The sequence below is a fragment of the Thunnus thynnus genome, chromosome 12, assembly GCF_963924715.1.
Source record: "Thunnus thynnus chromosome 12, fThuThy2.1, whole genome shotgun sequence".
NCBI lineage: Eukaryota > Metazoa > Chordata > Actinopteri > Scombriformes > Scombridae > Thunnus > Thunnus thynnus.
The window spans coordinates 16,147,455-16,170,431 of record NC_089528.1 but is presented as its reverse complement, the minus strand read 5'-3'; the positions used below and the strand labels follow the sequence as shown (position 1 = coordinate 16,170,431).

The following is a 22,977-nucleotide window of genomic DNA, read 5'->3' as shown; positions in this document are numbered from 1 at the left end:
TCCCGAATGAAACCCGTTGACGACACACGACGATAAAAATCGTGAGAACATCGAACACGGTTCAAACACTTGATGCAAAACTCTGCACAGCAACTTAATAAGTCCTTTATTTGCAATGTTCCGTTACCTCATCTTTCCAGTTTCCGATGCAAAAGAAGCAATAATTTCTTAAATAAAGAAAGCAAAAAAAAATATTTACAAAATTCCAATAAAACTAATAATCAATGGATTATCTAAAGCACCTCTCTGCATCTGGACAACTGCGGTGTCTGTTGGAAAAGGAAACACTGCATTACATCAGCAATTCATCGTTTCTGAAAAATAAAACAAAAAAAAAAAACTTTTTTTAATTATTATTATTATTATTATTATTATTATATATTTACAGAATGCTCCTGAAATTAGTTTCCACTTTAAGTAGAAAAGGCTTTCGGATCATTTCTGTGTTGTTTTTTTTTTTTTTTTTTTTTTTAACTTTATATGTTTCATCAAGTCAATTTCTGTAGATTTCAAGTTTTAACGGTGATTGGGTCATTAAGTGTCCTCTACAGGGATCGCCCCCTCTCCCTCCCTCTCCGACAGCTCAGGTTTAAAGTACAGAAGAGGTAAAGATGAAGAGTCAGTCAGTGTGGTTCACTACTGGGGGATGGAAGAGGATGGCTTAGAGGAAGCATTAAGATCACCCCCTAGTAGTCAAGGTCAAAGGTCAACATCAGCCCTCCGTGTTTCTGTCCTCTGTGAGTCCCATGTCCGGAAACAGGAAGAGAAAATAAACAACCTTTGCTTTAAAAACTCCACCCATGATTATTTAAGATTAGTTAGCAATGTACATTTTTGTCCATCAACGTTTCGCCCACGGTATCAGTTATAGAAACACACTTCAGTCATGCTGCACACTCCAGTAAGGGACAAAGACATAAGAGCTGTGTTTGGATTTAACATACGTTATGGCATGATGATACCCATGGATCAGAGAACCCACTACACCGCACGCCCCACGGTTTATTCTTGCAGATCAGATAGGATGTTAGGCAATATAATTATCTAGAACCATAAAAAAAAAAAAAGAAGAAAAAAGCAGCCTGTCGGTTTGTGTTATTGTGGGGGAGAAAAAAAAAAAAAAAAAAAGGTTTCGTAGTGACGTGGGATACTTCACACCTCGTTAACAAGCAATCCTGCTGAATCAGTTTTCAAGTTTATTTTTGATGAGGACACTTGCTGTGACAAGCAGGTGGGGAAATAATGAGGAAGCAAGAGAGGGAAGGTAGAGAGAAATGATTGTTTTCTGAGTCCATCCCTCAAAGAAAGAAAAATAATAAAGATTTATCCTCACTGAGGATTGATTTTTGAGTCTGCTTCTCTGGCAATATTGTCCATGACTCTCCAAAAGCCACCTGCAAAGCCCCCGTCTTGCCAAAGGGGGGCGGCAGCTTTTTTAAAGTTCAGTCTTTTTTTTTATTCCTTGTCAGACTCCTCCTCCGCCTCGCGGAGCCAGGTGAAGAAGGCGGTGACCGATTTCAAAGCCACGCCTTTGCCTGTTTGCTCTGCAGGGTCTTTGCTGGATTCCCATTTGTAAAAGGCCTCCTCTTTAATAACGTCCTCGTCGTACAAGGCGTCGAAGAACATCCGCAGCAGGTCTGCAGGGACAAAAGGAGAGGTCAATGTTGATCTGGATTAGTAATTTAAAAATGGATGGTTTTGTTGTAGACAATTAGATCTTAACCACAGTTTGCTGCAGGGAGGAGAAAAAAAAAACCCACGAACACATTAAAATACAACCTGCTGAAAATAAAAACTCTAAAGTTCACACTGTGGAGAGTCAGAGGTGTTAATTAAACTATTATTATTGTGAGGCTGCAGTTTCCCTTATTAAGAATCACTGAGTCACAGTTGAGTTATTTTCCTCTCTCCTGTGTTTGAGCCAGACTGATAAACTGGACAGCTAATCACTTATCACAGATAATTGTTTTGCATATTTGGCCATTAAGTAACAAGAAATTCCAGATCAGAGACGCTACGGATGTGATTGAGGTCAATTAGGAGTTGTAATTACATGGATTTTTTTAAAACTCAAATTTCTACATCGTATCGTCCTCAAATGTCCTCTATCCATCGGGCTCTATATGGCAAAATACTTCCTTTTGTCAAATCACATCATCTTGATGCACCAACAACTGAAGAGATGACAGTTTATTATAATCAGGGGTGCAAAAGGATACAAAGATACGAGGCATGTCCGCCCGGGGGAAAATGTTTAAATTATCAGCTTTAAAATGTGGATTTATAGACAATTTCAGTATGGAGGATAAAACTCACCCTAGAATTAATGTAATCTTGCTGCTACAACAGTAACGTAAGGGAGACACAGTCAAGACTATCAACTATACAATAAAGTTCCAGTGTTTCCCGGCAGGATTTTGTGAGACTGTAGTGGGTGGACCTTGGACACTCTAGGGGGGCTCAGGGGTACGCGACCCCTGAAGAAAATTTTTGTACATTTTAAAAGTTAAATGCAAAATCTGGTGCACTTTGAGAAATTAAGAGGCTAGATCTATGAAGAGCTTTGTGCTCTAGTAAACATTTAATCATCAACACATTGGCTGTAAAGATATTAACAGTGAATATAATCAACTATTATAACTATTTTCTGACAGTGTTTTGTTTTCACTACGTATGTCTGCTGAAAACAAAAAATTAGAGCTGCAATGATTAATCGATTGACAGAAAATTAATAGGCAACTATTTTGGTGAAAAAAATATTTTAAGGAAAAATGCCCCACAATGTATTTGTTGCAGCTTCTCAAATATGAGGATTTTAAGCTTTTTTGTGTCATACGTGATAGTAATAAGAACATATTTGGATTCAGGACTGTTGATCAGACAAAATATGACATTTGAAGACAATTTTTGCTGAAAGGTGACAAGTTTGCACCCTTGATAAATACAAAGGCTGAGTATTCAGACAGCTCTGATAAAACTACTTCATGAGAGATTTCAAGGCAAAATAAAGATACTTAACAGAGATTTTAAAAAATTTTAACAAATTCTTTGTCTAAATCATGAGTCACCTGTCACAGATGACCATTTTAATATCTGGACGTCTAACACCAAAAATTTACTTTCAGGCCTTGAAAGACTTTCTGAAATGAGACGATGAAACCTCGTCTCCATCTCGATAAAGGTTGGTGGACGATGAAAACACCCGATACAACAATGAAAGTCTGATTTGTTGTATTTTCTAAATATTTAAGAATGTTGTCAATGAACCAAACCATAAACCAATTTTCTCAATCTAATTATTATATTTATATTATTATATTATATTTGGAGCCATACATGAACAAACTACTGTCTTTTTAATTTAATCTTTTTATTCTCACTGGTTTGAAGTGTTGAAAAAGGTGAGAAAAGTTTAACTAACTTTGATTGTTGCTTATTTAGTGATAAATACTTAATATTATACAACAGTCAACAAAACCTCAGAATGATGTGCTGTATTTTGACGTATCTGATATTTTGTCCACCCCTGAATGTTTCACTCTAACATTTAACTCCTTCAGGGAGATCAGGAGGACGACACTCACTTGCTGGCTGCTCCATGTGGACCATCAGAGCCTGGAGGGCGTAAAGGGCCTGAAGCTCTTTCTGCTCATCACACAGGTATCTCTGCAGCAGACTGGCTCTCTGGTTGATCTGCCGTGCGTCCACCCTGTACGGGGTGTCACCTAAAACGAGGAGTAACAAAGACTTAAATTGGAATAAAACTTATTTTGTGCCATGACAAATATTTACTTCCAGGGCTTCAAAAAAAAAAAAATTAAAAAAAAAAAAAAAAAAATCAATCAGTCTTTTTTTTTTGGGATGTTCCCTTTTAAATTCTCGCTGTCGCTGTCAGAAAACAAACAGTCATGACTAATAACTGTGCAGCTAAATGACAGTGATAATTTTAACCAGAATCAGTTCTTTATTCTTCACGCTGTGATTAGTCATACTTACATATGATGGCAGACTGACACACTGATGTCATCAATGCTCGTACAAACTGGTTGGAAGCAGTCTGCTGTTCATCCATGTTTGCCTAAAAACATTAAAAAAAAAAGAAGTTGGTAAAGGAGGATCGAAACTATTCATAACCTTTATATTTAAAAACAGAAGCCCACGTGAAATATTCAAGTCTAAAGTTAAACTAGCACTCTGACACACACCTCAACCCAGTCTCTGATACGCTGGTTGTTGGCCTTGTCGTGAAGGAATCTGTCCAGCTGTTTGCTGAGCTCCTCTCCACTGAGGACCTTCTTACCGGGTTCCTTTGACTCTGTCTCCTCTCCTGTCGTGAACTCCACTTTCTGAAATACGTTACAAAACAAAAAAAGCTTGAAGAGACTCTTTACTAACTTTGTTACTCAAGTCTTTTATTTTTCTTAAATGCACAGAAAAGTCCCATCCAGCCCCTTCAAAGTCCAACCCCTACTTTACTGTCTCTTACTGACCTGATCAGTGACAAACTTGTTGACGTCTTCGTTCTTGGTCAAGAACTCACTCCAGTTCAGCCCAGCTTCTGTCCACATGGCCCCAACCTTCTTAGGAGTCTAATGGGGGGAAGAAGCACAGTTAATCCAGTGAATTTAAAATATTAAACTATACTACAAATTAGAAAATAAAACAGGATGTGATGAGAGCGGTTTAAGCTCTAGTTCTGATAAACGTACCATTCCTTTGCAGAGCAACTTGAGGATCTGTACCAGCAGCACACCGGCCTTCTCCAGAGGCACCAGAGGCTTCGAAATCACCCTAAAGACACATCACACAGAATTAAGCTTTCCACTTGCTTCAAACTAAATTATTAGTTACTATCTGATCTGTCAAATTAAACTTTTATTTGTAGCACCAATTCATACAAAAGCAGTTCAATAAGCAGTATAATAAAGAATTGTTAATGTTGAGATTAAAATCATGTTTGGCCCCTTTTTAAGCTTCCTACTAGTTTTATATTTCATTTGAGAACTTTTAATTCAGTAGGTGGATTTTATTTCACACACATTGTATGTTTGTCTGGCTCAGACTGCTTTGCTTGCTTTATATCTCCCTGACTTAAGATGATTCAGCACCATTTAAGCAAAAAGTAATTTACAGACCAAGAGCCATATTGGCCAGTTTCTAACAGGCTCTATCATTAATCCAAAAATTTTATTATTTTTACCGATTTCCAGCACTCACCTGAAGAGCTGTCCCATAGGGATGCCTCCCTCATGCAGCATGGGGGTAATGAGTTCAGCCAGGTAGAGCCAGATGTGAGGTATATCTATGGCCATGTCTTCTGCTACCTCCAGGATCTCTTGTAGCCTGCGGCCACAAAAACACGCAGCACTCAATCTCTCTTGAAACAAAGGATGCACTAGAAAGCTACACATTAAGACGACATTGGAAAAACAGTGTGATAGTGTTATTTCTCACCCTTTGTAGTACTGCTCTGCGGGCAATGTCCCTGCCTTTATGAGCTGGTGCAGCAACAGGCCCATGTGCTCTCTAGCAATGGTGCTGCGCTCAAGCGTTGACTCCACGCCGTTCCGTACAAACACGTAGAGCAGTGAGGTGCTGTTGAGCTCTGCCACACACTGCAACGCCTCCTATGATGCAAAAAAGAAGAAAAAAGGGAGAGATGACAGCCATCAGAGCGGTTTTATAATCCAAGTGTTTTCTGTCTCCTATGTTAATGTTCATGCCTGTGTGCTGAATTCACATTGTTGAATGCAGGGTTGCCATGTTTGTACCTTCAAGTCATTGATGTGGAGGTATTCCTCAATGATGGCGCTGGACTTCTTCTCCACCTCCTCTTCAGTCATGCCAGATTTAGGAACAGAGGGAGGAGGAGTGGGGGCGCTCTCACGTTTAACTGCTAAAAAAAAACAAAAACAAAAAAAAACACAAGGTAAACAGCAGTCCTCAAACATTCTGCATCCCCATTTCATCAGACATAAATCAGAAAAGATGTTGTTCTCCGATTAAATCAGTTTAAATGTTCACTTTTGCTCGATGGGATTTTATACCTGTGAGATCTTTGCTTGGACCTCTGTCACGGCTTCCCCTGTCTCTGCTGCCCCTGTCTCTACTTCCTCGGTCTCTGCTTCCCCGATCTCTGCTTCCTCTGTCCCGGTCGTCGGTCATGCTGGCCACACGACGCACAGGCTCATTCGTGGCCCTGCTGTCTCCGGCCCTCCCACCGCGCTCCTCAGACTCTCTGCTGAAGCTCCTCTTAGTGATTTGGTTCCGGCTGCTCCTGTCGTCGCGACCTTCTCGTCCCTCGCTGCGATCGAATCGGTCAAACCGGTCCCTGTCACGATCGCTCCTGTCTCTGTCGCCTCCGCGCTCACGGCTGGAGCTTGACCTGAGGGTTGTGAGACAAAGGTCCAGTTTTATTATGGAAATGTAGTTTTTGGGTTATTTACAAGAGTACCAGGAGAACAGTTGAGTAAAGAAATATTTGCAGTTGCCGAATACCTCTGAGGAACTCTGCGATCAGAGTCGCCTGAAGTCAACAACGAACCAGACTGCTGCAGGGCTGAGAAGCGGTTGAGGGTGCTGGTGGCTGGACGACCTGAATCTAAAAAAGAGGAGGAAAAGAACAGATTAACACCCCAAAAGCCAAAATAACATAAACCACAGACTCTTTTTGGCAGAGGTGTTTTACCCTGGTCTCCACTTGCTGGTTTAGCTCCTGTTCCTCCACTGCTGCCTTTACCCCAGCTACCCCACATGCCTTTGCCCCCTGGAGCCAACAGTTGATTGTTGAAGTCCAGAGCACCAGGCTATAAGGAAACACGAAAAGTTACAAAGTTAAACACACATTCATCCAGGTCTCAAATCATCACTTTAGTAGAGGATTTTGGACAAGGCCTTGAGTCAAATAGAAGAAAATTTTAGATGGATCAAAAGTGAAAACCTTAAACGTTAGACGTTACCTTTGTGATCTTGCTGAGGCGGGTGGTGTCGATGGGTCTATTCTTGGAGATGGGCACCGTGTTCCACCCCTCATCTTGGGGCTGGCTGTTCCGGCCGCCTCCTGGTGTGTGAGGGCCTCGGCCCCCCATGCTCCCTCCCATCCTGCCGCCGCCTCCTCCTCCACCTCCTCCTCCGTCTTTCTTGGACATGAGCTGCTGCTGGACCTTAATCTGTTCCCTGTGCTCCTCCATTTCTGCCTCTTTGTGGATCTGGTCAATTGTTTTAGGACCCTGGTCTCCTCTACGAGGCACCCAGTTACTCTACGGAGCAGATGGAAGACGGCCATTAAACAATCTTGAAACTCTTCCAACACCAGTCATTTTATATGTACATTCTAGATTTCCATGCAACTCATAACGCCTGTCGATTACTTTGTACAAACAGTATAATATAATTCTGTTCACTTAGCATTAGCCACTACCTTAAATGCTTGTAATCAGCTCTTTATTGCTGCGTACTATTATGGATGATTAAATATTTACCCTTCTGAGGTCCAACACGTCTTGCAACATGAAGCGGATTCTGGATGACGTCTTTCTCTCTTTGATGATCTTGTCCATCTGGTTAAAATACTGATCCATACGAGGCTAACAGGGACACAGAAAAAAAAAGGCGTCTTTTTTGAGTCATGACTACAAAATATCAAACTGATTGTGTTTGAATAAGTCTGAGACTTTATGAGTGGTGAACTGTCTCCCTTCCTGATTCACCCCACCCATGTCTGTGTGTGTTCATGTTTTACTACCTTGGCCTTCTCAAAGTCCAGGTCCTTGCCAATTGTGGAGAGCAGCCTGCAGAGACACTCCAGAGACTCTTCGTCGTGATTCTTCAGTAGTTTCACTACACAGTCATGCATGATGGCCTCCGTCAGCATCTTCAGCTTGAAGAGTTCACCGATGAACTTAATGTTACCCAGTGAACGGCGCCGGGCCTGATCTTTGGCCTCTTCCAGCTCCACCCTCAAGCGCTCACGCTCCTCTCCCTGAGGGCAAACACAAGTGGGTGTTTGTGGTCAAAAGATCAGTTTAGTCACAATAAATGACAAATACTGCAGTGGTTGGCACAGTGACAGTAAAAGATCACATATCTTACCTCTTTAGAAGCCTCCAGCTCTTTTTGCTTTTTCTCAAAGATCTCATCATCATCCTGATCCTTCTCAAACTCTTTCTGGCAGCGGTTGAGAAGCAGTTTGCGGAAGTTCACAAAGACTCCTGGCTTGTCTGAGGTGGGGACTTTCAACTGAAAAGGGGAAAACGTTGAATATAATTAGTTTTTTTTTTTTTTAGTGAATATAAAATGTTCATCTTAATAATATCTATATGGCACAATAACTGTAACAATGTTAAACAGAAAATGAACAATGATAAATGTGCTCCTTCAGTTCCTCAATACCATCATGAACATTCAGTGGCCCAGACACGTGGCACAAAATATGAGTCATCATTGGAGCGAATGAATGCCAAGAGTGAAATCACAAGATTCAGACACAATCGCATTGACTTACCCCCATAAGGCAGCGGCACATGTTGGCGTAGGCCACAGAGAAGTTGGGCTCTGAGATGGCCTTCTCGAAGATGAGGTCGATGGCTCCCTTCAGCCTCTCCTCGGTGTCTATCGCCAGCTCTGTCACCTGTTTCATCAGCTCCTGAAACTTCTGAGGTGTCAGCTTGTTGAGGATACTGCGCAGACGCTTGAACAGGTCTTGAGTCTTGGCCTGGTCAGAGCCGACGTCTTCCTCCACTTCCTCCCCGGGGCGGGTGCGAGCGCTCTTCTTCATAGACGGTTTCCAGGCCTTCTCGGCCTTGTTGAGCTGCACGTCATCGTTGAGGGACATGCTGCTGATGATTTTCCTGGGTTCTTTCCGCTGACCCTGCTGGGAGCGACGTGGTCCGGGTGGCTAAAGAGAAGGATTATACAGGTATTACAACAAACATGACCACAATATTCAACAAAACCCATGACTTGAATTATCATTACATACACAGAATTTGAAAAAAAGGGACAGAAATATTCAGAAATGAGGTGTACAAACTTACTGGTCCTCGTGGTCCGCCCACTGATCGGCTCCCTAGGTTGCCCAAATATGAAGGAGTAAAATCAGGGCCAGAACTCATCATTCGAGCTGGGTCAGGAGGCCGCAGGGGAGTCTTGTTCACCTAAAGATACAGTAAGAGGTGAGATTACATACTTCTACAGTCGTCAGTGTAATATGTACAACAACCAGTGACGCTAATAAGGTCATAAATGAAGTAAAACGAGTACATGAAGCTTCTATTTTAATGTCTACATATTTGTCTTAATGCCAAACATGAATTAAATTTAAGGTATTAAGTTGTTTTCAGAAAAATTCTGCAAAAAAAGAAGCTAAGAGGTCCGAAATCTAATCACATTATGTATTTTATCGTGGGTAGCTGTGGCTGTTCGGCAGTCATCATCATCAGTTAGTGATTGTCACTTTGGCTAGAGAAGTTAAAGTCCTGGGAAAACACCTGAATAAAGCTAAACATCCCTTACCTTGTCCAAAACCACGTCACTGATGATGGGCAGGCCCTCAGGTTTGTTCATACTGGCGCCGATAAACTGGAAGCCCAACAGGAACTCCCTGTCGTACCGCTTCTTCTCTTCTGGGTCTATTGGCTTCCATTGTTCTGAAAGATGTGTGAGGGCAGATTGAATGTAATGTGGAAAACTGATGCATGAAGGGCAAAATGTTTCATGTTCTCTGTTTCATAGACAGGTTATTGCTACAGCAGAGTACAGAGTAAGGTGCAGCATGGTTGCACAGAGGCTACGTGTCTTGAATCTTGAACAGGACACTGAAGAGAGGAGAAATTTGACAATCTCTCTAAATGAACATTTTTACATTATATAGTGGATACGCCTCCTTTCATTCCACCATGTCAACACTGATTTGTAACGATTGTGTTGTTAACAAAAGAGGAACACCGTGTATGAATAACACTTGTATAGTTCTGTATTGATTTTACTTCTTTGAAACGTGACCGCCTAAATCCCAATGCAATCTGTAAGTGACCTCATGTTCAATACTCTCCTCATGTATTGTGAAACTGAATTCATTCAACACTCGACTAGAGCAGTGAAAGGTAAACAATGTGGAAAAGAAGCATCTACAATCAGATCTGAGCAGCATAAGTAGAAATATTGACTTAATATTTGAGTACTTTTGCACACCGTTTATTATTTTAATATTTTAAAAAAAGTTCTCTCATTACTCAACTGTGACAGAAAACAATCTAATCAATCTAATAATTCACATAATTAATTTTACTGTCCAAAAATGTGATGTTTCATAAATTTAAGCTTCTGTAACCCTTTATGCAAAACCATTTTTTATCTATGATTTTTTTTTTTAATGGCAGCAAAAACTCAACACAGCTCGAGTGTACATGAAAAAGACAACTGAAGCCACTTAACTGCACACAAAAATGTAAACCAAGCCTTTTATGAAGAAGCGTAGTCATAACCTACCTTCTTTGTACTGGTATTTCTGCTCTTTTGCCTCAGGTGAAGGTCTAGGTTCTGTGTTCTGCTTGTCCTCTTTCTCCTCCCAGGTCTCATCTGCGACCTCAGCGGGAGGTTCAGCTGGAGCAACAGGGACAGGGTCGGCCTGAGTGGACGAGGGTTCAGAAGCAGGCTTGGCATCCTGCTCCCGGAGCAAACAAAACAGGAAAAGATGAATAAGTATTATAATAACCCAGTTTCTCTTCAGACAACCAAACATCCTCAAAAATATTATTGATACAGCTGAAACTGCTGAGACACTTAAATGCTGTGTGTTGCTCTTCATCTTTTACATTCTCATCCTGACTGATACACACCTCTTTGAAGGCATCCAGGAGGTCTCCAATGGCCTCCTTCTTGTTTAGTTCCTTCATGTTCCTCCTCTTCTTTGGCACAGATGTAGCAGCTTCAAGAAAAGGACAAAGTGTTGACATTATAATCCTCCATAAAAACAGCATGATGATCATAAATACATGTAAGATACTACTCCACCCTACCTTGCATAGTAGATTCCTCTGTAGGACAGCTAACAGGAGGGGCATCCTCACTTTTCTCCTTCCCCTCTTCCTCTTTCTTCTCCTCCTCCTGCTCCTGCTCCTGCTCTTGCTCCTGTTCCTGCTCCTGCTCCTGTTCCTGCTCCTGTTCCTGCTCCTGCTCCTGTTCCTGCTCCTGGGCTGGCGTTGCCGTTTTAGCCACAGGTGTGGATTCCTGAGATTGAGAAGCGTCGGGCTTGTCTAGGGGTGTAGTGTCTGAAAATGCCTCAGGCACTTCCTCAGTGTCCTGAGGAAGGCCGTTGGGGAGAAGCGGTTCTGCTGTTTCAGCTGGTGTGGGTTCAGGTTCGGGGGCAGAGCTGGGGGCAGCAGTCTGAGTCGCTGGAGCAGCTGGTTCCTGTGCAGAGGGTGGAGGCTGAGACACTTCAGTTGCTGTCTTTGTAGGTGTTTCTTCTTTTGCCACATCAACAGGGGTAACTGTTGCTGCAACCTCAGTTGCAGGCTCTACCTTAGTGCTGGTCACCTGCTCTTCTTTCTCTAATTTCTCCACTTCCTCGGTTTTCTTTTCTTCCTTTTCGGGTGCCTTCTCAGCTGGAGCAGGGGCGGCCTGTGGTTCCTCTGTTTTGACAGGGACCTCTTGCGCTGCCGCTGATGCTGAAGGACCTACAGGAGCATCTACTGTGTCACTAACTTTAGTATCGACTTTATTTACTGCCTCAGCAGGGGGAGGAGTAGGTGTTGCTGCTGGAGGGAGGGGAGCGGGAGTCTGCTGGTCCTTTATCGATGGGGTTGGCACCTCGGAAGCCTGTGTAGGGGCTGCAGATTGTGCGGCTAATTCAGTGGGCGGTGCTGTCTGGCTGTCCGTTTCCTGTTTGGCCTCGACCACAGGCTCTGGGTTTGCTGTGGCAGGAGGAGGTGGGGTTTCAGCGCTAGCAGGAGGCTCCGCATTTTCATCTGGGCAGTGAAAAACATTAAATTACACAATTGTGGAATACAGCCATCTTACTTTTTTAATGTAAACCAAAACTGAGAAAATGTACTCACCTCTTCTTGTCACTGTAGTGACAGGCTGTATAACTTCACCATTGGTCTGTGCAGGACTTACATCTGCTGTGGAGGCCTACGATTACAAAAAGAGTCATCTTTAAACTGCTGTCAGTTTATTTTCCCTTTTTGTTTTACTGTGTCAGAAAGGTGTTGATTCAACTCTTAATTTCATTTTGAAAGCTACAGCACCCTGTTGTTGAGTTGTATTGCATTTTACCAGCCTTAAAATACAACTACAGCTCAAGACCTCAGGGCATATTTGTGTGCATTTGCTTTAGCAGTGTACTGTTTGTTCAGTAAAATGCTGTGCTAGATTTGAGTTATGCTAATGTTTGCACAGAGATGTGAACAACATGCAATGACCCCATTGAAATATTTAAGTGTTGGGTGTGTAAAGAATTCCAAAATTGTGCTTTTTTTCCCCACGAACAGTGTGAGCTGTTCTCACACAAACCAACTCAAATGTCTGTTCTTAAAATGGGAAACAGCAATTATCTCCTAAAGTTCTGTTTTTTAGTTATTTTCTTACATGTTTTGATTGATGATTTGTTTTGTTTTTACTGAAATTTCTACATTCTCAGATAAGCCTACCACCAATTCATACAAAACTAGAAATACCGCCTTGCAGTTGTAACCGCCAACCAGTCAAGTTGCAGTTTACATCCATGTCCGTCCAGATTCATAATATTTGTAGTGAAGACTTTGAAGGAATTTGATGAAAAAAGGCATTAAGCATCTTTTTTGGCAAAATGGACTTCATCACTATATTGACATGATTCCAGTGAATAATTTCCAGTGAGAAACTTGCTGTCTTAACTTAATAGACTATTTTTAGTTTAGTGCAGAGGACTGATAGAGAGCTTTGTCACATGGTGCAACGATAATCACCTGAAGCTCAACATCAGCAAAACCAATGAACTACGAGAGGACTACCAGAGAACCACGAGGCCCCCTGTCCTGGTTGTCATCCAGGAAGTGAAGAGGGTGGACTCATACAAAAACCTTAGGGTCCAAATTAATATGTCATCATTTCATCATTTTATCCTATAAGACATTTGTGTGAAACTTTGTCATAATTAGTGTATTTATTCTTGAGTTATGGCCAAAAACATGTTTTGTGAGGTCACAGCAACTTTAACCTGACCACCAAAATCTAATCAGTTCATCATTGAGTCCAAGCAGACGTTGGTGCCAAATTTGAAGAAATTCCCTCAAGGTGTTCCTGAGATATTATGTTCACAAGAAAGGGATGGACGGACAACCAGAAAACATCATGCCTCCGGCCAAGGCTGTCGGAGGCATAATAAAAGTTAGAACGGCAAACTGAAGTTTTTCTTATATAACACGAGTTTCACTCTTCCTGTCTCTGCTTCTCACTCCCTTCACTTTCCACACATATCTGAAGTCAGTGCAGAATAGCCAACAACAATTTAGATTCATAAAATAAGGAAACTTTACCTTTAACTCAAGAGTCACACAAAATGGCATTCAGTACTTTACTTTAGATTCTTACCTGTGGGGGAGTCGGTGTGGAGGTGGACCTTCCACCTGACATGATCTCCTCTGTGATATCACGCCCGCCCTGGTTGGGGTCTCGTATTCTGATCTATGAGGAGACAGGGAACGTATTGGTCCACGAAACATGTATCCAACATTAAAATGCAACAGTATGTAACTATCCTGCCACTACTGATGTATAGCTGCAACCCATCATGATAAATGCTATTGTTATCTTGAGGTAAAAGAGAAAGTTCCACATTCAACAGACAATACACTTTTCTCCCCATTCAATTTTTTTTTTTTTTTTTTTTTGACCTCAGACAAGAGGTCCGCTGCCCTTTTGTTGTGACACACTACCGGTTTGCGTTCCCTCTTTGGTGGGCCTTGTGACTGTGCCGGTGGTTGCTGAGGAGGCGGAGCTTGTTGCTGTTGCTGGGCGGGGTTGATCATGACCGGTGCAGGCTGGACAGATGGAGAGTACTGCGGCTGAGCTGGATAGTATGCTCCCGCTGCAAGGTCAGAGTAAAACACAAAAACATTTGTTAAAAACAATACTTCACACTAGCTTTACACTAGAATAACCAGCCATCCAGGATTCACAAGATATTTTTTCTTGTGGTTATGACCCAAAGTCTTTGTTTTTGAAAACCTTGCAATAAAGTTTGTGGGAATCGTGGGTGTTAAAAGGTATAAACGTATAAAAGGGACATTTTTAAGGTGCAACTATAAACATTTGCTTGTTGACAGCTGCAGTGTTTACTCAATTCATTCCGTTGTCCCCATCAGTTTCTCCACAGCTGGAGACCATATGGATACTTTCATTTTAACAGGGAAATAAAACACTTTGTAATAATGGAGTAAAAATTCCTGAAGTAACACAAAAGCTGGATTCCACTCAAAGCTTATGTAGGGTGTGTGTATCAAATTAGTTATGACAAGCTTTAGGAAAAGTACTGCTTTTGTCTGACCTTCACAGTCTGCATGTGACAGTCCTGCGTAGTAGCTGCGTGTTAGCTTATGATTATAAATCATAAGCTAACACGCAACGCAGGCAGAAGACCTTTCAGCTCATCGTCAGCTGTGTTGTGGCAAGCTGCTCGTCTTTAGCAGTAAATTAAAGTGAAACTGATTTCATGGATCAGGAGCTTGTAGATTTTGCTTTGTGCTTTTTTTTTTTCCTAAGTTGAAGGATATTGTGAGAGCAGCTGATAACACAGCACAAAAGTGTGGTGAATTGCAACCTAGCCATGGATTAAAAGTAGACGAAATTTAGTTTAAGATAAAACGTATCTAAATTGGATATCGATGACTATATTTATTATATTTTCAACATTTAATAGATCTCCTGGATATATGTCATAGAAAAATCTGGGCAAAAGGGGTTAAAAAGTACATACATTACACTGTTATGGCTTGAATTTACAAGAGATGCCATTGCAGAATTGGTGGCTAGTTTACTTGTGCCGACATTGACTTGTAGACCATTTGCATGTAGTATATACATGTGTGTTACCCAAATGAAAAGGGGGGAAAAAAACAAAACAAAAACAAAAACAAAAAAAAATTAAAAACACATTTACAACACTATCAGAGACAAGAAGTGCCACAGAGATTGTTGCCACTGAAGCTTGCTGACCAGCACACAAGCACACACTACTCACCGGGGTAGCGCTGGGAGGTGAGAGGAGCACCGTGGAGAGAGAGACGGCCGTTCTCTCGCCCGCCCCCTCTCCCCCCACCACCCCGCCTCTCCCTCGCAGCAAGAGAGGGCTCTGAACCAACGCAGCAAAGGAGAGGAAGGGAGTGAGGGACGGGAGAGGGAGGAAAGAAGGAGAGAGGGCAGGAAGAGAGATGCAGAATGAGTTAATGAGAGGATCCAGAGGAAGCAGGGTGTTAAAAAGGTCCCATGAAATGAACAAAGCCTTTGCTTGTATTCTTACCTCGTGTTCCTGGCTGCATCCTATTCTTATATGCCATAATATGTTGACTTTTTTGCATATTTGTAAATCAAAATCACACTTCTCTTCTTGGAGAGTTTAAAGTTCTGTTCACAGACCCATCTTGCACCTACAAGTATGTATTAAGCCAATAAAATTAGGTTTTAGTTTGACTCACCCTGCCCCTCACTTATAAAAAGAAACCTGCAAAAGCAAATGAGTACTTGAAGCCATAAAACAGATCAGATGCATGTCTGTAAGTGGCAAAAAAAAATGTTTTTCTAATTCCTGAACGACTGAACATTTTTGACTTCTATTTGGAGTCTTCGTCTTGCTCTTTTTTATTTTACCACATTATTATTCAAATTCAGTCCCTCCTAACATTAAATTCCAGCCAAACATCTTTTTTCATGTGGGAACACATCAAACAAAAAGAGCAAAATTCTGGTCTCAAAGCCATTTCATGGAACCTGTAAGGCAGCGCCAGGTGAGACTGCAGATAGAAAGAACACAGGCCAAAGCAGAATTAAGCCAGACCACATGCAACTGGCAGATCACCACATACAGCAGTGTTTTGACCCAGAAAGACATTTAACACACCAACCAGCCAAGCAAAACCACAGCACACCCAATATTACCTTACGGGCAAAGAGGTGCGCTAATGGATACGGACTAAAAATACATGCTTTAACTTAAAAAATCGAAGTTAAGTTTGGATTTCTGATGTTTGTGAGAGATTTCACCACTTTTTAGCTCAGGCAAAAACCCTTACCATAGGCAGAGTATTCAGCAGGGCTAGTTCCCGGATAGAAGCCTGCTGTACCGCTGGTCACAGGATACTGCTGAGTAGGTGGCATATATGGGGCCCGGTACTGCAGAAACAAAATAAATAGTCAGAAACAATAACAATAGAGGGACAATTAAGTTGTGAGAGCTTCAGGTCAATCTATGCCATCACCACAGTAATGTACTATACTAATATAAGATACCACCCTCCTATTCAAACACCCGTTTTTGACCATAACTTAAGATAACGCCCATATTTGTGTAGCTTGTCCAAATATGTTTTCAAGACCAGCCTTATTCTTCTTACTCTGTTTATCACATATTAAACCTGCAGTGCAGAACTTTTACATATAAATGAACGTCTGTTACATTCAAGCCCAAGTTGAAACAAGTTCACACAATGCTGATTAAACCTATCGCTGCCAGGTAAATCTCTTTGTATTTCACACTATACAGAGTTTTTAATCTGGTGTCGGGTTTGACATTCCAGCGCTGGCCGGATGAATGCATACTGCGCATGCTCTACAGGCAGAGCACGTACACCAGAGACTTCTGCCTGCCAAGCGGCTAACTCCCATTAGCTCTCTGCTAACTTGAATGGGGATAAAATGGTTTAATCATGCAACTTTCCGAATGTTATCAGCCCGAATGGATCAAATTCTGATAGTGAAATGAGTCATTTTGCGGGGGTTGTGTGACGCTCAAAACAATTTATTCACCGTTTTACAGCTGCGACAGTAGTGACGAAGTAGGCTACGGCAGAGTCTATGATGTAAGCACGAGTCAAGAGTGTTTTTGTAATTACTCTCGCTGCCAGAAGGGGAGACAAAAGTCCTGCACTCCACCTTTAACATAATTTCCTTCTGGATTAAAGGAAAAATTCACCGCTGTGAATATGATGATTTCTCAAAACTAGGTCACTTATGCAGTAGAAATAAGAAAAAAGCTGTAGATTCTCCATACCGCTGTTACGGGAGAATCCTACAACAACCAGAATGCACTGCCCACGTCTAGTCCAATTGGACTGACTGACTCTACTGACAGTGTGTTCACGGACAAATTAGCACCAAAGACAAAGTTAGTGCAGCGTTATCTCTCTTTACTGAGGCTTATTTTCATTCACAAAACGTTCTTCCTCGTTGAGTCTGGCAGTCGCTTTCTCCACTCTACTCTTTTGATTATACAGCGCAATATTCAGCCTCATAAGTCGTAATAGTAGTGCCAGATCTCTGCTCCGACATTATATTGTAAAGCTAGTTGTTTGTTTGTATTATCACAGAGAAACAGCCGAGGCCAGGCTGTGGCTGTAACATCGCTCTGGTGGTCACGTCCTCACGTCTAGACTCTGTTGTGTCTGATTCAACAGCCTGATATTTGGCCTTGTATCATGAAACTAGTTTTCCACCAAATATACTGATATTTTAAAGTATTTAGTAGTATGATATTTTAGTGTCTGCTTTCCCCCTATTGCTAGTGTAACATGGTAGATGGGAGTGTTTTGGGAGACCCAAAGTTTACCGTCCTTGAAGGCTCCACTACAGAAAATGCAGAAAGGGAGTTTGTAGTCTAAGGCAGGTCTCTTTTGCTGGCAAATGAGCAGGGGAGCTCTGGGTGTAGCCAATATGGAGGGAAATTAAACATTATTTATTTGCATATACTACCCACACTGTAATGATACAATGCTGGTTGAAAATCGGCTAAGTTTCCCGTTCAGGATTTTCTCTGATTAGGCCTTTTGGGGGTCTTTATCATGACATTCTGCGTCATTGGTCATTCTCAGCAACTTGGCAGGATTATTTAGAAATTTGGTCCATTTCATTGGGAGACGGTTTCAAATCATTTTCGCTCGTCAAGAATTCAATTCCTCCATGCGTGACATCAAAACTTGTTAAACAGGCCACCAGAAACTTCCGTAGGTGAAATTGAGTACCTAAAACACTTTTGCCTCTCTAGAACTGACAAAGAAACTTGTTAGCCTAGCAGCATTAAAGCTACTAACAACTCATAACGCAACACTCTTCATGAAATCAGCTAGTACTCACTTCAGTCAAAAAGAACATCTGCTGTTGTTAACACGTAAATGTCCCTGAATATAATACAAACCCACTTTCAAAAATATAATTTCCTGAAGAAAAAATACTGTCTTATATTCTGGCCAATACGGTAATATGATGACCATATACACTGAATTAGTATCATTCATATCATTAGTATCAATTTGTGATCACTAATGTGAACCAACCTGTCCAGGGGGGATGAAGTAGCCCTGAGGGGAGCCAGCAAAAGAAAGCTGCTGCTGGGAAATCATCATCATCTGGGAGCTGGGTGGGTAGACATGAGCGGGTCCAACAGGTCGAGGCCCACTACTTGTCTGGACTCTGGGAGCACTGGCGGCCATAGCCGGTCGGTTCTGATAGTAACCCTGGAGGACAGATAAGGGAGAATGGAGGGAAAGAAGGATGAAGAGTGTATCACAGAGCAAGCAAACCTGTTGCTTGGTGTCTGCATTTGATGTTTTAAGTATGGTAGTGTTAGAATGTTGCAGCATTTTTGCTTGTGTGTGCATCCAGTCACACATAGCCGTAACCCCAGCTGGACGCAACACACTCACAGCAACTGCAAATGTATACAGCAAAATCAGTTCTTGGGTTACACCGAGTCTAAAGTGCACTGAAATTCAAGTCTCCTTGCCACACTGAGGTTAGCCCAAGTTAAGGGGGGAGGGGAGGGGGAGACGAAGAGTAAAGCTGTTACCTGTAATGCTCTGTATCCACCCTTCAGCCGCGCAACACATGAGCAGAGAGCAAGAGAGGGAGTGAGATTAAGGTGAAAATGAGGACAAGAGACAATGTGAAAGGTTGAGATTACAAGGTGTAAGAAAGAAGAGTATGACAGGCAGCAGTGTATCTCTCAGCCATGAACAATAAGCTCAAACAACCATAGCTGCACATGCAAATCTGCACGAGTCTGGATAAAAGTGAAATCCCAAAAAGCCCTGTGGGTTCCAGTTTTAAGTGGTAAAAGAATCATTTTAAGGGCTGCAGGCGCATGCGGGCAGTGATGTTAGAATGCTGCAGGTACCAAAAATAAATTCACCTTAATATTAAAAATCATTATTGAGGCATGATTGGGACTATGTCTTGCAAATGCAGACAAATGTGGCAGGCATTTTTTTTTTTTTTTTAAGAAAAAGGTATGGGCTTGTGTGGGATGAACAAAAAAATAAATAATGCCTGGGTGAACATCTGCTTTTAAAATATTGCGACTCATCAACAGCTAAAAAAGGTCATAACTTCTTAATGAAAAATGTGTATTTCAACAAAGAGATGCAGTAATCAATGTTAGCAGACTGGAGGAACATTTGTCTAATATCAACACTACAGCTTCTAAGTCTCCGACATTTGGAATTAAAAGCATGCATTACACTACGGAGACAGAGGGGATGTAAGGAAGAGTGAGGGGTGTTAGTACCTGTTGGTGTAAAGTACGGGGCCCTGCAGCAAACTGGGAGGACAGCAGAAGAGAGGAAAGAAGTCAAGATAGCAAATAGGCAATAACACACACGCACATACACTCATTTAGCCAAAGCTTTACAGCAGAAAAAGCCGTGTCAGAAATCTATGTGAAAGAGTAAGAAAAGGAAGGTTCTCTTACAAGGCAAAAACACGTACTGGTACCCTGAATGCAAAAAACCTTATCCGAAAGAAAAAAAACATGCTGTGAACAGTACCTGTCTGGGCTGTGGTGCGGAGTTCATTTGTGGAGGTGGAGGTGTTGCAAAAACAAGAGAAGGGGGCTGTCCAGGTCCGTAGGCGGCCTTCAGAGGAGAGAATGGAGAGAAAAAAAAAATTATATAGACTTTACCAAAATTTAACCTACCAAAACAGCTTTGAATCCACCGGGTCAAGGGCACTCACCGGTGTCAATCCTGGGGAAGGGGCTGGGTTTGGGACAGAGGTGGGTCCCGTTATAGGCTGTGGTGGTTTGTTCATTTCACGTTCTTTTATGGTTCTGCATTAGGGTGGCGTTGTGTAGCCAGCCTTTCTGAGAAAGAGAGGAGCAAGAAATACAAAAAAGGCAAAGTATTAATCAAAAACATCAAGATGAAACTGCTTTCAGTTCTAAATTGATTTTTAAAATTTTCCTAGCAGACAGAGGCGTAGCATTATTCCATTAAACATGATAATTGGAGCCACACAGGTCAGACGTCAGACAAACACGGTATGAAGACATGAACTTTTTAAGTGTGGCAACATCTGACCAAGCACTGAGGGTGTGGTTTGTGGTTTCGCCTATGATAACGCCATCACCTCCCACAATCTTTTTCACTTGCATACTGCATGGCTAATTCGTGCCGTCTTATGAGCAATTAGTGTTGTAATGTCTTTTGCGGATTCCTTGCTCAAAATCAGATCGCAATCGACTCATTTGTTCTAACCTCCACCCAAAACAATCTATTGTTTGAGTAGAAAAGGGGCCGTGACAGCTAGTAAATCAAGCAAAAAAGGGCATTTGTACTCGATTCCTTAGAAACCATTGTGTCAGACCCACTGTGAACTCATCTACTGGACAGATAGTGATTGTAAAAAAAAAATTAAAAAAAACAAAACAAAAAAACAACACCAAAAAAACCACACAAACAGCTAAATGAATGTGACTTGACAAAACAGAAAAAGGCAAATAGGTGACAAATATTAAAGGAAATTACTTAAGTTATAATGGTTTAGAGTTATACTTCAAGCATATGAGTGAATGCCACCACATCACTTGTCTGACCGGGTTTTGAGTGAATTTAAGAAAATGGATACCTCAGGTCAAAGTTCATTTACTGCGTTACCAGCAGCTTCAATGCCCTCTTGCTTGTGCTAGCTACATGTGCAAATAATCCATCCAAATAACGATATCAATTTTAAAAACTAACTGATACATTATTTTTGAATGGATGTTGGAATATCTACGAAAAATTAAAGATAGTATTAAAACAGCACCGGATCAATATTTGTAGCAGACGTGTCACACACAGCATCCACCTGCTGACACAGGAACTATGGTTAGCTGTTAGCCGGGGCCATGCTGCTTTCAGACAGGACATCAGCGCTCAAAGCTGCTATAAGGCTCCGCCGGCAGTGACAGCTGCCGGTATTATGAGCAATCATTAAATATATGACTCTCAGAAGAGACTCCCGTTGTGTTTTTGGCTAAGTTATCGCTAAAATGAAAAGGCATTTCACTGGCCCGAAAGGCCGAAGCGGGTTAAATCGTTAGCCAACAGCCGGCTAACGTTACGTGTCCCGCTGTCACTCTGCTTAGTTACGCTACGTGGCTGAACGTCCACATTTAACCTTAAACGTACTTAACGTACAGCTCAGCCTAGTAGTTTTGACTGTGTTGATGGACGACGACTAAAGAGCAGCAAATAATCCGCCGCTCGCACAGTAATGTTGCAACACTTGATGCCGATTAGGTTACATTATTGTTAGTTAACGTTAGCGGGTTAGCTCAGTCCTGTCCTATGAGCTGTGTTTAATTACAGGCCCAGCGAGCAAATAAAACCAGCTGCTTCACATTTATTTTGAGCTAACAGGGCGAATTACCTCAAACTTCAAGTCAGGTTGTAACCACCGACATGTTGGCTCTGAAATAGTGAAAAACCGCTGTTACACCATAAATCTGGTGACATTAAGGCTCCTGAAGCCTGCGGTTGTAACGGTCACCGAGTGGAGATTAGCCACGAGAGCTGCCGTTAACGTTACCTCATCCGTTATAAACGACACATCCAGGCTAACTAGTCACCGAACTTAAGTTATAACATTAACATTAACTTAAATTAATTATTTTAGCTGTCTTCCTATTCTGGGATTAGCACGCTGTCTACCCCAGTAAACTGACAGCCGGCAGGGCCTGTTCAACCAGCTAACGGTAGCTAGCCGGTGTGCCTTTCACAAAATGAAGCTCGGGTGTAGCTACATTCAAGCTAGCATCTCCCACCGTCAGTTGGTTTTTATTCTTACCAGGAATCAACTGTGAATGTGTTCTTAAGATGGGAACTCGGGGGGAATCAGCCTCTGGTCAGTCGTCTGTTTATGAAAGCAGTAGGTATTGTATTTTCCTTGTCCTTTACTCCAAAAGAAAAGTGATGCCCTTCTTGGCTATTGACTTAGCGAGATAGTTAGCAGTTAGCTAACCGGCAGATGGGGCGAGTGCTGCTGCTGTCACCTCGGTTTAAATCCCCGGCGAGCACAAGTGACAGCGCTCAAAATCAAGTAATATAGTACTTTGGGAGTACTATTGACAACTCCGATGGCCCCGAAAAAAGCCTCTGGACCGGGGGTCCATTATCAAGGCGTCGATGGTGACGGATTGCCGGTCAGGTATGTACACAAGTGTCGCGTCAGGCGGCTCAGAGAGAGGCCATAGTGCGATGTTTCTGGTTTATGGAGCCGGTGCGCCTCCAAGTCGCATGGGTAACTTCCGGGGAAATTACAATGTGATGCCGTTTCCTTGGTCATGTGATACAGGCAAATTCACCAACCCTGACTTTATAATAATGCTTATGCCTGCTCAAGACATCCATGATTCAAGATCGGTTCATATGTGAACACAGTATAGATACAGTAGGGAAAGTGGTCTCAGACTTCTGGACCCTACTGTACATACTTTATTGATCCACAGAAACTACAATAGTCACCATCTGC

The 22,977-nt window shown here is 42.0% G+C and overlaps 1 protein-coding gene and 1 non-coding gene across 7 annotated transcripts; both read right to left on the bottom strand.

Annotated features, from left to right (window-relative positions):
- Positions 1-89: 89 nt before the first annotated feature.
- On the bottom strand, positions 90-22,747 carry eif4g1a (eukaryotic translation initiation factor 4 gamma, 1a). 6 transcript variants are annotated; one of them, XM_067605856.1, is made up of 31 exons: positions 22,294-22,747; positions 20,200-20,326; positions 20,013-20,099; positions 19,754-19,786; positions 18,525-18,704; positions 16,269-16,368; positions 13,917-14,068; positions 13,573-13,665; positions 12,057-12,132; positions 11,019-11,966; positions 10,839-10,927; positions 10,489-10,663; positions 9,514-9,647; positions 9,036-9,155; positions 8,504-8,896; positions 8,092-8,238; positions 7,745-7,981; positions 7,482-7,586; positions 6,960-7,259; positions 6,689-6,806; positions 6,499-6,601; positions 6,048-6,385; positions 5,772-5,893; positions 5,455-5,627; positions 5,218-5,343; positions 4,710-4,791; positions 4,491-4,589; positions 4,206-4,346; positions 3,997-4,078; positions 3,585-3,725; positions 90-1,637 (listed from the first exon to the last, which is right to left on the bottom strand). In XM_067605856.1, exons 2-31 carry the CDS (start codon positions 20,272-20,274, stop codon positions 1,456-1,458), a joined length of 5,151 nt encoding a protein of 1,716 aa, XP_067461957.1. In that variant the 5' UTR covers positions 20,275-20,326; positions 22,294-22,747; the 3' UTR covers positions 90-1,455. The 6 variants fall into 6 exon arrangements, with proteins under 6 accessions (XP_067461957.1, XP_067461954.1, XP_067461955.1 ...); XM_067605853.1 differs by having other exon boundaries at positions 5,772-5,896; positions 22,294-22,746; XM_067605854.1 differs by having other exon boundaries at positions 5,772-5,896; positions 20,200-20,322; positions 22,294-22,746.
- Positions 8,372-8,448, bottom strand: LOC137194891 (small nucleolar RNA SNORD66). The gene has a single exon (XR_010931033.1). It is a non-coding gene; the product is annotated as a small nucleolar RNA SNORD66 (small nucleolar RNA).
- Positions 22,748-22,977: the final 230 nt, after the last annotated feature.